Source organism: Corvus hawaiiensis, chromosome 26, assembly GCF_020740725.1.
Source record: "Corvus hawaiiensis isolate bCorHaw1 chromosome 26, bCorHaw1.pri.cur, whole genome shotgun sequence".
Classification (NCBI taxonomy): Eukaryota; Metazoa; Chordata; class Aves; order Passeriformes; family Corvidae; genus Corvus; species Corvus hawaiiensis.
This window is the reverse complement of record NC_063238.1, coordinates 10,614,781-10,632,630: the sequence shown is the minus strand read 5'-3', so window position 1 is coordinate 10,632,630 and position 17,850 is coordinate 10,614,781. Positions and strand designations below refer to the sequence as shown.

Sequence of the window (17,850 nt, the reverse complement as noted above, 5' to 3'; positions counted from 1 at the left end):
GATGCCTTCCTCATGTCGCTTACAGCCCCGTCCCACCTGGCCTTGAACACTGTCAGGGACAGGGGATCCACAACTTCTCTGGGCAGCCTGTTCCAGTGCCTCACCGCCCACACAGTAAGAATTTCTTCACAACATCTAATCTAAATCTCTCATCTTCTAGTTTAAAGCCATTATTCCTTGTCCTATCACTACATATCCATGTAAAAAGTGCCTCTTCTGCTCTCTTGACAGTCTCTTTAGGGACTGGAAGGCCACAATTAGCTCTCCCCTGCAGCCTTCCCTTCTCCAGACCAAACAACCCCAAATCTCTCCGGCTGTCTTCATAGGAGAGGTGCTCCAGCAGCCCTCTGAGCATCTTTGTGGCCTCCTCTAGACCTGCTCAAACAGGTCCACATCCTTCTTATGCTGGGGGTCCCAGAGCTGAATCCAGCATTCAGGTGGGGTCTCATGAATGTGGAGCAGTGAATCACAGAATCACAGGATAGTCTGAATTGGAAGGGAGCCATAAGGATCATCGAGTCAAACTCTTCAGTTTGGGCCATAGTGGGACCGGACCCACGACCTTGGCATTATTAGCACCAGGCTCTGACCAACTGAACTGATCTTAGAGGGGGAGAACCAGCTCCCTTAACCTGCTGCCCACTCCTTTTTTGGTGCAGAACTTGTGACATGCCTGGCAAAAATTCAGGGGCCAATAAACAATACTGTGGGCTACTTGATTTAAAACAAATGAAGAATATGGTCTTGTAAAGATCCAGCTTCATCTATCGCTTTGCAAAATTACACATCTCCAACTTGCCTGTAGTGAATTCAGCATGCTAAGAAATAGCATGAATATGGAATGATTTAGTAAGAGTTAAATAAACATTATATGCTGGCTCATGTTTCCTTAATTTCATATAGCAATCAAGCCTGCAGATAAACCAATTATTATAATCATTTCTCTACATATAATTAACATGTTTCCATAGCATAATTATTCAGTTTTATTTACACATCCTCTGTTTGATTTTGCTTAAATATAAGCTTTTCAACCAGAAAGAAAAAGTAATCACGCATTCCCAGCTTTGCAGTATTATCTGATCCATATTAAATAATACAACCGAATTATGACTTAGGATTTTTAAAAATCTTTGTTGATGTCATTTAAAGGAAAATAAAAAGCAAAGAGCTACTCAAAGGCATTTTGCTTTCATATAAAAAATAGCAGAATAAGGATATGATTCACAAGCACTTACAAACTGTTTATTTTTTAACAGTTCTTTTTGTGATAAAATATTTTCCAGAAGTATACAAAGACCACAAAATCAGTGTAACAAACCAAATTGGCAAGATACTGGAATCAACTACCAAAAAAATATTCTCTATTTGCAGGCAATACAAAGCAATACAATACAACTGAGTAACACAAGAGCCTGGATTTTAGACAAAAAAATATATGAGTCATATGTACAGAAGGAAAAGAAAACTGATTGCTCCAGTATCTGATTTTGTAAAACTGCTTCTTTCAAATATCAAGGTGCTGAGGTAGTTGCTGGCAGTTGCTGCTAGTCCCTAATTTAGGCACAGGCACCAAATTATGCCTTATGTTAGGAGTGAGTTTTATCCAGCACATAGTCCATAAGGGAAGGCGAGGCCTCTTAAGAAGGTGTATCTGAGACAGGGAACCATTCTTCATCATTACACAGGTAATCCAAGTCATAACCCAGGCATCTAAATTACTGCCTAGATAGGCAGCCATTTCGAAGAATTAATAGGTTCCATCGCGCTTGCTGAGAGAACTGAAACAAGAGACTTGCTGATATCACAGACACTTGAACTTTTGCAAATGTGTAAGACAAATGAGGCTAAGCAAAACCACAGCATTATTATCTGAGGTACTCTGAAAACGGATTATTCATGGAAATTATGTTATTCTTGTCTTTGAGGGGAATAATTGTCTCAAGCACCACTGGTGTCAATAATAAGACATGAGTTATTAGGAATACAATAGTCTAATGTCTAATAATTGGGCTGTTTTCATGTGAAGTTCTCAGCCAGAAAAAAATTACTGGATGGTAGAATGACTGAACCTCATGTTACAGCTTTACTGAAAAAACAGGCCCAAAGTCAAATGACAGGAACAACACTGATGAGAGAGAGAAAACCTTGTGGGTCACACAGCTGCAGAAGGAATCTCAGAGATTAAGTGAATATAGCTAGTTAGTTTATAGTCAATTAAGTATTTAAAATTCCATATTCTATTGAATATTGTAGTTATTACTGTCATCTTTGCCAAGGGACTGCATTTTTCATAGCATAATGCATACAAGAACAGCTTGTATGACCACGGAATTGAGAACAGTTAGGACATAAATCAAAGTAGGGAGATCTTCACCAGACCCCTCCTGAGTGACAACTGCAGCAACATAAGGGAAAACAAGTGCTGCCTTGGTAGCACAGGCCCCTGGGGTACACAGGTCCTTGCTATGCTACAGAAACCACATACTGGTTTGCTGCTCTCCTGATTCCCACTAGACACTCCTGGGAGTTTCAGTTTAGAGAGAGAGCTCATGGATTTTTCAGTCCTGTTTGGCGGTGGCTGAAGCTCTAATAGCGGTAAGGTATATGAACCTATCAAAAAAACCCCTTCAATGACAGCATCTCTATTGTCAGACACAAAACCCACCCAGAAAGGCTTCATTTGTATATATCATAATTTTTAGTTCTTGCTCCATTATGAGCAAAATCTTTTCCTAAAAAGCCTCCCTCACTGTGCTCATAGCTTTGTCTTCTGCCTCAGCTGCAACATCCCCTTTCTAAAGAGGATACAGCTCCCAAGTCTTTCACACCAGTGTAACTGGCAAGATAAATATCTAAAGTCTTTTAGAAAATCATCCCGAAAGTGTTCTCTGCCTCACTCTCTAAATGACTTGAAAAAAGGATCAGATAAATTTCATTTCTACCTTCATTTTACATATACTGTCTTTATGTTCCAGTGCAACATTACTTTTCATAGATTTACCCTTTGAAGCTTTCACCATATAATAAATAGCATACATAACATAGGACTACCACACTATAGGTCTATGTCATACCTTATAATGAAAGCTGAAGATAGAAAACATTGGTTACAAAGAAGAACAAATTGCAAGCTAAATTTTAGAATATTTGCTGTTAATCTTTACAGAGCTCTGAAACATCTATTTACCAAAAAACCACACTTTTTTTGTTTGACTTTTCAGAATTGGTTATCCCATCAAAAATACTGCAGGTGTTCCAAGGCACACAAATTAAAAGGCTTCACTCAACCAGAAGTCTCATAAACAAGGTGAGTTTTTCCTGCAAAGCAATCTATTCACCAGCTAAAGACCCATTGCAGCCTGCTTTTAAAGACTGTTTAACAGTAAGTAAAACATTGGCACCTGCTGATTGCATAAGTCTGGGTGAAACATGGAAACAAAAAAATAAGTGCATTATTATGCTTTCAGACCACAGAATATTTAATACAGTTTTATTAATGTTCAAGTACTGTACTTACAGTGAAGTTCATTAAATCTACAAATAAAACACTAGTTGTGTTTTCTTCAATTAAAATAGAGGGGAAATTAAGGTTTTCATCTGTTTTCATTGGCAGGTGAGTTAGATAATTCCTTCCTTCATCTGAAATATTGGCAAAGCAAGCTGGGTGAGTACTTCTAGGCATTTTATGGTTCCTTGATCCCATACATACCAGCGAGGTGTTTTTCCATGGTCTGAAGTTCTTTTGCTGCTAAGGAGTCCTTTAGGAGTTTCTGCCTTGGGGAACCTCCAGGTCTGACAGTCATGGCATCCAAGGTCCAAACTGTCTGAGACTTACACAGATAAAAAGAAAATGGAATACTTTTAATCTCGTTTCATATTTATATATTATACAATAAAAATATTGGTGTCCCCATTTAGGATCAGGAATCTGGTGCTTATTATGTAGAATATATAAAATTTTATGCAAAAGACTACAAAATATCATTTCTTAACATAAATAAAATAAATAGTAGGAATTAGCTAAAAGAAGCAATTCCAAAATAACTCAAATATACACCTTCACAGAAGCTCTTGCTCTATGCTGACACATCATAACAGGACAAATTCCTCAATGATTTAAATTCTCTTCAGTTCCAACTACTTAGTAAGGGTTGCACTTAGTTTAAATTACCATAACATTTGGCACTGTATCTCTGCAAAGCAGCACTTCTGGGAATATCAGAGAATTTCCTAATCAACATTGCCAGTACTGTTTTATCACTGCAAGAAGTATTCTTTTCAGAAATGGCAACTAAATCATCAGGGCAGCATAGCAGTTTGAAAGGGTTGTCAACAAACAGACCATCTCCCCAGTCTCTTCTTTATTGAACACTGTGGTACTCAAAATTATTTGCATTTTCTGGAACCCACTCAACACAGTTTCAGGAAATTTTTTGTAAAATATACTATGAGGTAACTTGATAGATATGTATTTAAAATGCACAATAAAAACATATGGCCAAGTGTGCAAGACTTGGTCATAATGACCAAATAAAAACAACAAACAAAAGCATTAATTAAATAATTCTTGACAGCCTATCTGAAATTAATTTGAAATTATTACCTCACCAAAAATTTTAATCTGTAGTCTAGGAAGTTTTGTTGGTTTCCTAAAGAAACCAGGCTTATGCAATTGTCATTGTCATTCACCTCTTACTAATTTTTAAATCTTTCATTAAATGCCAAGCAAATTCAGAGAGAGACCACTGTTTAAAGACATTAAACTGAAGTAATTTCAGGGAGAAGAATGATTGATAAGAGGAGGGAGACCCAAACTGGTGGCCTCATTCACAGAGGGCACACAGGGCTCCACAGTCCGTCAGGCTGGAGCTGCATCACAGCTGACAAGGGGCTGCTGCGGATCACTGCAGTGAGTGATGGCACTTCCCTGGCCAGACTCTCATCCCACCAGGAAAGGTGTAGCACAGTTCAAACGATTAACAAACGATGAAAGTACAGGTTTGATATCATCTCTACTCACAAAAAAATTGCTTTGAACAGTGTAGCTGCCTTCTCTTTTAGAAAAGCAGGCATAATTCTACAGAAGTAAAATGTTATATGGGATATATTTTACATCATTCCTAATCTGTTCCAAATAAACACTGCCTTGAATGCAAGTGATCATTGTGAACCATGCATCTTTAAAATATAACACAGATTTATCCTTATCAATCAACAGCTATATTGTAATGCTGTTCATGCATATGCAAAAAAGCCCAGTCACATTTACCAGCATACAAAATAGTTTGAAGCTGCCGATAACTCTGTCCTTATTAATGCATTTTTAGAACACTCACAACATTTTTTTTTTTTGGCCAAATGTTTTTTTATGCTAGTTCTCCTCTGGTTAAAGTCACCTGTATTTAATCCCATGTAAATACAGAGGAATAGATGAAGAACACAGTAAATTATTCAGAAGTGAACTCATCTTCAAACACTTTTATTTCAGACATATCACTAGACCTGGTTCACTTGTTCCCCTAAGAGATTTTGAGCACTTGTCACTTTGTTCCTCACTGTGAATTCTCCATCCAAAAAATAATCGGGATTGTTGAGCTCACTACAGAATATTAATCTCTATTAAATTACTCACATTTCTAAATGCTTATTTCAAATGGATATTCATTACCCAATACCGATCTCTAAATGGAAGAATATATTATTCTGTTATCACTTCCTCTGAAATAAATGAAACTAAATAAGAGATGGGAAGGGGGGAAATGTATGTAAGAGAACTCCAATATTTTAATTTTCAACTTGTTTTTAGATATTCTCTGTCCCCAGATTTTTATGGTGGAAAAGGACATTTTTATTTGCATTTTATAGGGTATATTTTCATATCTGGGAAAAAGCATCAGGGAAAAAAACCCCAGGGTTATAAGGATTAATCCTTTTTTGAATATACAATTTCATTCATAAATACAACTCTGATTAAATACGGAATAAAAACTAGTCAGTGGTCTGTGGCAGTACTTGAAAACCAAACTGCTCTTCTAATATTCTTACATTGGATTATTCAAGTTTTTTACAGCAAATTATTATCAGCTTTCAGTAACTCCTTAACCTCCTTAAAACATACTTCCAAAGGTTAGCCTGATGAAAAGATCTCACTTTCCATGTCCTGGAAATGCTTCTGGAAATGAAATGGAGTTATCTTTCTCTTCTACAAACCTCTGCTGGATTTTTGTACATTTTGTCTTTACTGTACTTCATCCCCTTATGCACCTTAGTCATGTAAGACTCATACAAAACAAAGGTGACTGAATAAAGGAAGCTCTCTAGTGTCTTAGTAGAATCTAAGATAAATGAAGAAAAATGATTCCCTAAAGGTTGTTATCATGACAGTGCTTTAGACATTTATAAAAACATGAGTAATATTTAAATCAAGTGACTTCAAATTAGGAGACTCCAAATCACAAAGGACATCAAATTTCTGCAATATCTTTGCATGTTTCAACACAAGTTTTTAAATCTCTTAAATCTCATGTAAGTTGATGTAAGACATACAGATACACCTGAGTATAAACCCATACAGGCACACAACAGCACATCTACAGATTCCATACAAATCTGTTTTCAGTTTTGGACATACACAGCTATATCCATTCTTTCAAAGAATAAATATTAATTTTGCATATGATTTAAAATAAATACACTTACATATATTCAGTCTCTATCATTACATACTGTTATATGTTCAAACTCGCTTTCAGATACAGAGTTTCAGCACCCTGTGAAACCAAGATAACTTTGGATGAATTTTTCCCCAAATTTTGTAACTCTTCTGTGCATTTTCTGTTTTATGTAATATTGTAAGCTTATGACATTTTTTTCAGGCAATAGCTTCACAAAAGATCAGAACAGTATTGCTATAGTAGCTATGGAAGATGAGATAAATATTTAATATTAGCAATTTCATTTCATAACAAATTATGTGCTTATAATAGTACCTTCCAATTAAATGTTTACTTGATAGAGAATCACAATTATCTGGGGGAAAAAAGGGCATAAGAGTTTATTAAGACATTAAAATTGTACTTTTAATTTTGTTCTTTCTCTGAAGCTAAATATTCCAGGTCTATAACTAACATTTTTGGAGGCAGGCCCAGGTAATTTTTTATGTATTTCTAAATAACACTGAGCATTGAAAAATATTTTTTAACATTTTGAAACTATGAGTTCATCTAGGGGAATAATGCATAAACACAGACAGAGGTCCTCAGTGTCTCCAGTAAACAATTTATGCAACAGCCTTATTCCTAAAAGATAAACACAAGCTGAAAGCAGGGGATGTTATCAAGATGGCTTTGGAAGCATGTCAGTTCAAATGCAGGGATAAATGAATTTGTACAGCTCTAGCAGAATTCCCTGGTGCCCCTTCTCTCCACTGGATACATAGCAGCAGTTCAGATACGTCACTTAAGAAAGAGATTCAGGCTTGCAAGCCATTTATTTAAACATTCTTACTGCACTTCACCAAAACTTATCCTTTGTCTCCTGGCCAGGAACTGCAGAGATAAAACTAATGTCAGTTACCTTAGACTTTAATGATAATGACAGTAGACTGAAAGCAGTTGAAAAATACAGAATGCATGTATGTGTGAAGTATGTGCATAGAATCCTCCCAATTATTTCAGCATCTTCCAAACTACCATTGCCCTTGCTCATTCATTAAGCTTTATAAATATTAGCACAAAACTTATAAATGGCCTATTTGCATTAACAACATTAATGAGATCTAAGTATGAGGATGTTCCTGAAAGACATTCTTTCTAACGTGTAGAAACAACTCTGTGTCCTGTTCATCACCTTCAAACTTTGGAGGTGAGGCAGCATCTCTCTGCACCAGAAATATGTTCAAAGAAAGAACGAGAACTTGTCAACTTTGAAAGTCAACTATGTGTCCCTTTCTTAAGTGGTTTTCTTTATATATCATAATCAAATTTCTTCACATAAAATACATTCATTATTGCATTTTTCTTCCTTTTATCACTTAGCCAAATTACTGCTAAAATAAAAAATTACAAACAATAAGGCCAGAGATAATCCCTCTCATCACTGATTCCCCAAACTTCTGGAAAATACCGTAACTTACCAGGAATGCCACAGTGGAACAAAAATAAAATTAAGGAGGTCATGAATAAGAGTAAGAAAGCTTTTTCAAGCTCACTCTCTGTGCTTCAATCTGTAGCACAATGCTACACAGCATGAATCAGTAGAGCTTTTGTCCTTAAAAAAACACCAGTGCAGATGTGAATGTCTCAATCTCATTGTTGAGCTGAATTGACATGGGCTATATAGTAATACCCACTGACACCTGGAGAGTTCTACAGAGGTATAACTTTTCAGAACAGCTAAGAACAAGAGTTAGGGCTCCAGCTTACTTACAACATCACCTGGAAATCAAGTACTTGTTAGAAAATATATTACTCTTCTTTACTGGCCATAAAAAGCATTAACAAACTATTCAGCATGTATTTCTATGTCATTGTGGCCTGTTTCAGAGTAAAACCCAGGTATTCATGGAAATGCCCAGACATACACCTAGTTTTTGGATGTGAATTGAATGATCACAGTGAAATGAGGAAAAGGAGATGAAGCCAGATTAGTTAGTTACTGCTAAGCTGTAAGTATATGAAAAGTGGTTGTATTGTATTTTTCATACTACACAGTTTTTCTAATCAAGTGGAAATTTTATTAGCTTCAGGAGATAGAAGTGTAAGGAATACAACTGTGCTTAGCTTTCCATGTATAACATAGCATTTCTTTGCTGAATAACTTAAGTATCTTAAATAGACACATTTGACAGACATCACTCTAAATAAAAAAAAACCAAACCCCAAAAAAACCCAAACCCAAACCTCTTTATTGAACAATTTGTTTACAAGCGTCCTTCCCACTCTGGCCAAGCAGGTGGCAAGTACAGATGTTATGCATGCAGTGGAATTTTTTTGTGCAATATTTTGTTTAAGGATTCTTCACTCAACATGTACTTTCTGTAAAGAGGTCACCTAATATTTACTCTTTCAGCTTCCACAATCTGTTCAAGGACATAAAGGTGAGCAAGCCATTTGATACTGTAAAAATAACAAGGCTTCTCGGAGCTCTCTTACAATATCGGCTGCCACCTCTAATCCCCCCTTCCACATTAGGGCCTGTTCTACTTGAAGTGCCATGTAATTGAAATTACAAGCTTTGGGCTTCCCGTGGCAGTCAGCCAGCAGCACATTTTACGCTGAACCTTACACTAAAAAAATGGTAGTTAATTTACACATCGTTTTTCTGTATACAGGAAAATGGGAAGCAGCACCTGGGAATCACATTTGTTTCAGTTTTTGAAATGCAACCAGAATAATTGTTTTCTAAACCTCAGTTCTGTTTTATTTACTGTTATCTGGACTAATATTTCTGAATCTGGCATGCCCAAGAACACAAAATTTTAGACTGGTAAAAACAAGGCATTCATTGATTTCTTTTTTTTAACATAAATTTTTCTAAAGTTCAGAATATTCTTTCAATTTAGAATTATATTTTAGAGGATTAAAGTATTTTCTAACAAGAATATTTTCATCCAAGAAGAAATCTTTTTTTTTGCAGCTGTATATACAAAATCTGTGTCTATTTCATGGATTTTGTTTGACATAAGGGAGGTCTCAATCAAAGAGGTTCAAGGTATGCAATTCAAACTACTTTCTGAACTACTTGCAGGAATTATCACTTATTTCCCAAGACCCTTATATTATGTTTTTCTAACCATCTTGTATTGTTAATTTACCTAACAGAGGCAAAACTTACATATTTCAATGAGGTTTTTTTAACTTCCTGTGGGAGAGTTGCAGTAATCTAATACTATCTGTTAACGATTTTTACAGAAGATTTAATATTTGAAGTTAAAATTTGAAATTTTACCTTCAAGTGCCTGAATTTCCACATAATTACAAAATTCAGCTTGGATTTGAAAAATTTTGTATCAGAACACATCAACTTGAGCATAAATATGACCTTCATAATTCATACTAACTCAAAGGTGCACTGCTGTTGTTTCTAATGTGGCAGTGGAATCTTAAAATAATTATTTTAATGACTAACCTGCTAAATGCTAAACAGTGACCCCAACACAAAAATAATTTGTAGATTTAGTTAAATGTGGAAGCTCGGGTGATTATACTCAAACTTCTACAAGTAATTAAGTTACTTCATAGTATTGTTCTAGGGGAGAATAGTGGGAAATTTCTAACAAATAGAACTGAAATAATGTATGATTGAAATATTATTGTATTCCACATATACTGACAGCAAGAATAAAAGATTAATTTTTTTTAATTACTTGAAGCTTCATGCATGAAGCTTCAAGTAATTTCACAAGCTGAATTAAGAAATTTATGCATTTATCACAGAAAATCCATGTCTGTGTTTCTCCTATGAAAGCAAATGAAAAGTTCCAAAGCAGTAGGGAATACAGGAAAAAATTTATTTAAAACAAAACACTTCTATAAAATACTTTATTACAGTATTTTCCCCACAGTAATAAGGAGTAAAAACCCAAGGCATATTCATGCAGAAATGCTTTTTGCAGTTGGATAACTTTTTTCTTCCAGTTTCTGCTGCATTTGTATAGGTTTGCCTTACATGGATAATTTACAAAGAAAAATACACCTTTTTATGTGCATGTGCAAGGCAAGATTCACATAAAAACCCCCAAAAGCTAACCATAAGTCCTGTTAGAGCCAGGTGATAAAAGAAACAAGTCAAAGAGAAGGCAAAGGCTACTCGATATGATCTGCTCAGTGCATGTGCCCTGTCTCTATCTGTTAGTCACTGTAAAGTCAGCAGCTTCCTCTGACACCCTGCTCTTCCACTTCCACTAGAATTACAGGCAACTTAAATTTTTCCTAGTATCACTTCCATATTTTCTTAGAGTTTTATTTTACTTTATGTTTCTGGAAATGTTCTAAATATTTGGCTAGCAAACTTTGAGCTCACCACAGTGAAAAAATCTCAAGGAAAAGCTTTTGCATTTTGCCTGGCACTTTTCATTACACAAAATACTTTACAGGCAGTAAACTAGGATCTCTAAGGATGTTTTGAATGCTTGCTTCCACTTTGAATTCTTACAAAACACTTGGGGAAAGTGCTGATTCCTGTAAATACTTCAACCAGCTTTTTGCCAGCTTTGCTCACTTATTCATCCAGAATGCCTTGTTTGAGATTGTGCAGCACTGAAAGTCCAAGTTCTCAATTTTTCAAACAGTAACTCTTTTTATAAAAAATACAGCATAGCAAAATATTCTATTTTAAAAAGCTTAAAGAAAAAGGCCTAACTACAAAAACCTCCAGGTTTTTCAGAAATAGAACAGTAAACATATACAAAGCTGCAAGAAAATCATAGTATAACCACAGTGAAAATAACATGAACCATGTTATAGACATAGATGTTGCCTATCTCTTTTGAGTACCAGTGTATCCACATTAAAGATCTTACATGTGGATTCATACATGGGACATGAAAAAAGAACCCAAAGTTCTTCTCTGAAGATACTTCTGTATAATTCTTGCTACTTTATCCTACAATTTTTCTCAGAACACTTACCCTCTGAAGGCCAAGGCATCTTTGTCAAATATACACTAGCAGAGAAAAATCTTATATAATCATCCATTTAACTAGCAACAAACTCAAATTACTCTATTGGAATGCAGTACCAATATTAAACACTGCACACCTTGAACCACGTCAGGAATTTTTACATGTAATATGCACATTTGAGTGAATGCCATGAATCAGTTTGTCCAATTTATGAGAAATGTCCGATCAACATCTTATTCTATTTTTCTCTCATCTTGTATCTCATATATGATCTAAAAATAATTCAAGTCATGAGAATGCATTTTGGTATCAATTCTGAAGTTATTTTACAGGCATATTTCTTACTGCTTTGAAGGATTTATGAAAATCCATTGCAGGATTGCATTTATCTACACAGCCTTCCTATGAGACATCTCAGTTTTATCTCTGTATTTTGTATGTCAAGATTGTCAAAGAATAAATCTCACTGAAAACTATTAGGGGAGCATGGAATAGATCTCTCCTTCAGAGCCCCAAAAGGCAAGGAGAACAGTTGGATCATTTGTTTCTTTTTGAGGAGATACAGTTACAAAGTGTTGGATAGCTGAATCTTATTCTGAACACCAAGCCATTATAAAGAGACAAAAGTACATAAACTGTACTTTAGAGTTTGAATTATTTTGTTGTCTTCAATTTGTAAAATTGAATATTATCTGGTAAAACTAGTATTTGACTAGCATTTAAAAACATACAGAATAGGTATAAAACAACTGCACTTTCAATGGGAGCTATATGAGCAAGTCCAACAACACGTGCTTTTTATAATAATGTATTTCAAGATACCACCTTTTCTGGAATGAAAAAATTAACACAGAGAGAGAACTGAAAATTCAGAAGGGTTATTATTATAGGTATTATGTAAATTTAGTTTTCTTCTCTCTAAGATGACAGTGCTGGTAAACACAACTTTTATCTTTATGCACAATCTATTTTTTATGAAACTACTTTTAAAAATTACAGGATTAGCCGTGAGGGAAGGTACTTACAGATGCTGCCACTTGAGAGGCACTCTGAAATTCATCAATATCTTCTGTGAGTGTTTCAACCCCAGGTACTTGAGCTGTTCCAAAGAGGTACAAGAGAAAGGTAAATCACTCTAATTAAGTAAGCATTAGTCATTTTGAAAATTTAATGGCTAAAAATTTACTGCTGGGAAGGTGAATATGGCTACTGTAAATGTACTACTTTTCAGTTACACTTCAATGGATTATAATTTAAATCTGAATTTATGTTTGATTTTAATTTATAAGCTTAATGCAACATGGAACAGTGTCTCTAACATGACTAGAGTGATAAGTAAGCTTCCCTCAGCTGCCAAGGTATCTTGTAGGTTCTTTATTACCTTTACTATTTAAAATAAATAGTTTACCCTTTACACAAGTGAGTAGTGTATCTCCAGCTTTAATAAAATGAATAAAATTATATCAAGTTAATTCAGTTAAAATCCTTGAAGCAAAAGGATTTGGTCAATTTAGACAACATTTAAAAGTTTGCAAGTATAATTTTTGCCCATATTGCCAGATTTGTAAAGCGACAGAATTTTGTGAGGATGTCTCTTTGATGCATGTGTAATAACTTAAAAGAGATTTTATGCACCCATGTCAGAGAAAGAATTTCCAAGTAACATTCTATGCAGTTTCACCCTTTGCCTAACACTCTGCTAATGCACTTAGGTGCTGCATCAGCAGCCTAACAAAACAAGATGTCCTGATCTTCCCTACGTTCTACTGTTACTCAGACACTTAGCAGGGAGGTCCTTATGTTTCCAGAACGCAATTTGTTAAGCATCTCAGACTATATTTACTATGAAAGCAGAACTATACTGAAGTGTGGCAATGGTGGCTACCAATTCACTACAAACACAAATGTAAGTGGAGAAGGAAGGGGTGATGATGACACAAAGTGATGGTCAGGGAATTGTGTGGGAATTCAGAGATACCGCACTTTTGCCATTGCCTTATCTTGTTCTCAATCCTAATTCCCACATATTTACATCCTTAATTTTTTACCTTGATCATGCAGTTCCACCTAGAACAACACTATATGTTTCATACGTTCATATTTTTATTGAACATCCCCAATTTCAAACTTTTCCCCTACATCCTAATGCCTCTTTTGAACTTTCTACTATATTGACACTTTAAAAGCAAAAAAAACCCCAAACAAAAAATAAACAAACAAACAAACAAACAAACCAGAACCAAAACACTCAACTATGTAGAAACTATACATTTAGTTTTTTCTCGTTTCTACTAGCTAACTGCAAATAAAAAGAACCAGTGAGTTCTGTTTGATAGGGAATGAACTACTGATGTGGCATTTGCTCTAGTAAAATTTATTTAGCAAACTAAGTATTATATATCACAATATAACCTTTACATCTGTAGATGTAATAGCACAATTAAATAGGAAATACCACATTTACACAGTGGCATAGAATCTATAATTTTTAGTCCAATTATATTATTCCAGGAGAGTCACAAAAGAAACAAGTCTTTGCCCACACCTCAGAAATATGTGGAGTTGCATAATACACTGCAAAGAAACTCACATAACAAGCAGCTTTTCTCAGACTAATTGAGGAGTGGTTTAGAAGTGTTACACTTTTCATTTATCCTATATTAAGAGATTACTCCCTAATAAGTTACTGCATTTTAAACTTCCTTCTACAAGAATGCATAGACTGCAAAAGCTTTATTTCCAATAATGTCTTCTTTTCCTGCCTTATATCATGGCTTCACTCAAAGGGTAAGGTACATTTCAGAAGAGAATGAAACAAGTGAAACAAGGTTGTATGGTACTTACAGGAAATTGGGAGTAAATGAGTAATTATCCTTTAGTGATACTATTTCTAAGTATCTAATGCCCCCCCCACCCCCCCGAAAAAAACCCCACATAAGTAGATTGCTTCTAAAATCCCCCCAACCTGAAAAACACATTGGGGGCTGACAGATGTAGATTTTTCTGGATCAATTCTGTCATAGTGTGTATCTTTCGAAGCCTCAGCCATTCTCCCCATCAACCTCTACAGAACAAGAGCAAGGCTCAGTGGAGAACTGATCCAAGAGACAAACCAGACAGGCTTGGCATCTACAGGGGAAGTTTGCTGTGCAGTCATCAATGCTGCTGCTTCCAATCAAAATCAAGAACCTATTAAATTCTTCCCTTAGTTCTTTCCTGTGAAGTGGTCTGATGGAAAAGAGAAACATTTCTGAGAGGTATAGTTTAGGACAGTGAAAAGAAACTGCAGCTTTAAAGAGTCTTGGGTTATTCAATCTTGAGACCTGATTCCTACCTTTCATTTTTACCACTTAGATCAAACACAAGCCTGTCCAATTCAGTAGTAGGATTATACTAGAGGAAAATCAGTGTAGTGGTTAATTAGAACCAGATCCAGATCGCCAGTGTAGTCAGTAAAGTGTCTGATGCTGCACATGATCTTTCCACGTAAGCTACCACATTGACTTTATTAAGTGGAATTTCTTAAAATGAGGCTTATTTATAAGGGCTCTTAGATCAGATGTTCTGCCAATTACTTCTGAGCTTAGTTCATCTGAAATCCACAGGAGAGATGTTCCAGATCTAACAACAGAAACAGATCATTATCTGAAGAAAGCTACTCTCAACTTTGCTGTGCATCAGCATCTTGCTTGCTTATTCTTGAATGAATGGTTTACATCAGCACTTCCCAACGCACAGTTTTCCCTCAGTAAGGTCACTGGTACTGAGAAGTAACAGCAGAAAATAAATTCAAATAAACCTGGTAAGTGAAGCCTGCTAGCCACTATTTCATGATATAAAAAATCTGTAAGAGGACATAACTAAAAATTCAGTACAACAATGCCTAGGGTTTTTTAACAATATCTTTATGAGTTTCTTTTATCATGCTCTCATACATAACATTTATTGGAAATAAGTATCAGATGGACAGAGAGCAAATAATGTGCTGCATTTATAGGAAAGGTTGATAGAATGGGCAGTTGCCTGAGTTCTGTGTCTGTTTATAGTCTGCACTTATTTGTGAAATCCAGCTGTGTTTTTCTTCAAATCAAAATGTAGCACTAGCCAACCTTTTAGGAAAAAAAGCCCCAACCATATGTTTTGAAACACTGAACATTTCTGAGGGCACCTCCTGACAGAAATTTGGCATTTCCTTACTATTGACCTCAGTCTTTCTGCCCAAGAGGCCTTGCTATTTTCTTGCTATACGAGTAACAGGTCCATGTATATTCACAGACATGAGATCGATGTGTTTATAACAACATGAATGTCATTGCCCCACCTACCCATCTAACTTATACTCCCTGTATCTCACTGAATGTAGTGTTTTTCCAAAGAAAGTGTTTTCCATCTGCTGTGTACCCATATTGACTGCAGAGTATTCAGACGCATAGGAAGTGGCCGAAGGTAGAACAGCTACAGCACTTTTGTGCTCCATACCCTCTGACCATGAAAGATTCAGCTCCAATATTACGCAGCACACAGTACTTTTGCATAGTTTCACCTTCTTTAATCCTGATGTCTCTGCCACTTAGCAAAACCTAACTATTTAATTGAAGCCTGCAGTTTCAGAAGATGGCATGGCAAAATGGGCAGATTTTCACTTCAAGAACAAAGGTACACAAGAAAGAAAGAAAGTGGAAGAATGAGATCTGCTCAAAACCTATTCTGTGAACTGTAGAACTTTTCCCCACACGTCTGTTTTACCCATCTATTTGCTTTTGCTGCAATAATCTTGTGCTTGCATATTCCCTTACCTATCACAAGCAAGCCACCACCTCCCTTTCTGGGAATCATTCTCACAACAATAGAATTTTGTGTTCCTTTCAAAGGGCTTGATTGAAGTCACCAGTCTGAGCATCTCTTCCTGACAATCTTCATGAAGATCGCAACGACATCATGTTGTGAGATTCTTAATCCCCTATTACATTGTTCAATTAAGTGATCAATGGCAAGTAAAAGGAAAAGCCAATGTCTTGACTGCCTGAAACCATGCATTCTCACAAAACCAGCTTGAAAAATTTATCTTTAAAGACATATTAGTTACTAATGGTTGGTTTACAAATGAGGCAAGAGAAATGAGTGAAAGTTCAGGTTGCTGTGATACGTAATAGCACATATAATAATTAGTTAGTAGACAGAGAGTAGAATAATCTAAAAGAAAGTTAATTCTGACTTTTTTGTGTTAATTGATCACCATAGCTGACTTGTCCATAGCTGCTGAAGACTATACTGCAAATCAAAACATACAATTTGTAGACTCGACAGGTTCTGCCCAACAGTAAGGGAATGGACTGAAAGATTTATCTTTGCAGATTCTCTGTCAAAACCTCTATTTCTTTCTCTCTCCACTACAGTGGCAGCTAAGATAAAGTTAGCCTTCATCAACTTCATCTTTCATAGGAAAGCTGGGCATTCTCTGGAAAAATATCCCTTATGAAGTGCCTTTTTCAACATTTCAGGTGTTACTCTGTTCAAAAACCTGAGAAGAAATTGAAATAAGTCTGAGTGTCCTGACTGCAGATTAATCCAACGTATGAACATGTTTATATGAGGAGAAAAAGTGTTTTCCAGAGTCATTTTATAAACTCTATATTTTTACTGTAAATTGTTTGAATCATCTGGGTGCATGTGTAGTAATAAATTAAATATTTCAAAGACCATTCTTTGGCATAAAAGCCAACCAGCAATGAACAGCCCATGCCTATGCTATTGAGCTGTTTTAAATGTTAGTGTGCTAACATAAAATCTCTCTACTAAGAACAAATTCTGGCCCAATGCGCTTTTCAATATATGCCTAGGAATTGTTCTGGAGTGTTAATGGCTGTGACAAAAAACATGTTAGCAGCTCTTTGAACAGATTTGAAGTGTAAATTATTGAGTTCAAATGCCCAGGAACACTCTCCTGGAAGTGTTTAATCTTTTACAGACATAACCCCCACTCTCAAACTCAAAATGTTGATGTTTGGGGTTTTTTATGAGCAGCAAATATTTATATAACTTACCATCAGAGTCTGACACTGCTGGCTCAGATGTCTGAGATACCATGGAGACATCTTCTGGCCTTTCTGCCAAATTATCCCCTTGCAATCTAAATTGTGGAAAAATGCAATGAAAACATTTGCAATCATATTTCATGGATAAGACACAGAAGAACATTATCCCTGACTACATACCCTGCTCAC

At 35.6% G+C, this 17,850-nt stretch overlaps 1 protein-coding gene across 5 annotated transcripts in view; it reads right to left on the bottom strand.

Annotated features, from left to right (window-relative positions):
- Positions 1–17,850, bottom strand: part of C26H8orf34 (chromosome 26 C8orf34 homolog) — a 152,358-nt gene that overhangs the window by 17,120 nt on the left and 117,388 nt on the right. For all 5 annotated transcript variants that reach the window (XM_048286775.1, XM_048286778.1, XM_048286780.1 and 2 more), the window contains 3 exons: positions 17,671–17,756; positions 12,652–12,725; positions 3,713–3,833 (listed from right to left, as the gene is read on the bottom strand). In XM_048286775.1, the coding sequence (XP_048142732.1) occupies positions 3,713–3,833; positions 12,652–12,725; positions 17,671–17,756 (281 nt within the window). The remainder of the gene's footprint in view (positions 1–3,712; positions 3,834–12,651; positions 12,726–17,670; positions 17,757–17,850) is intronic.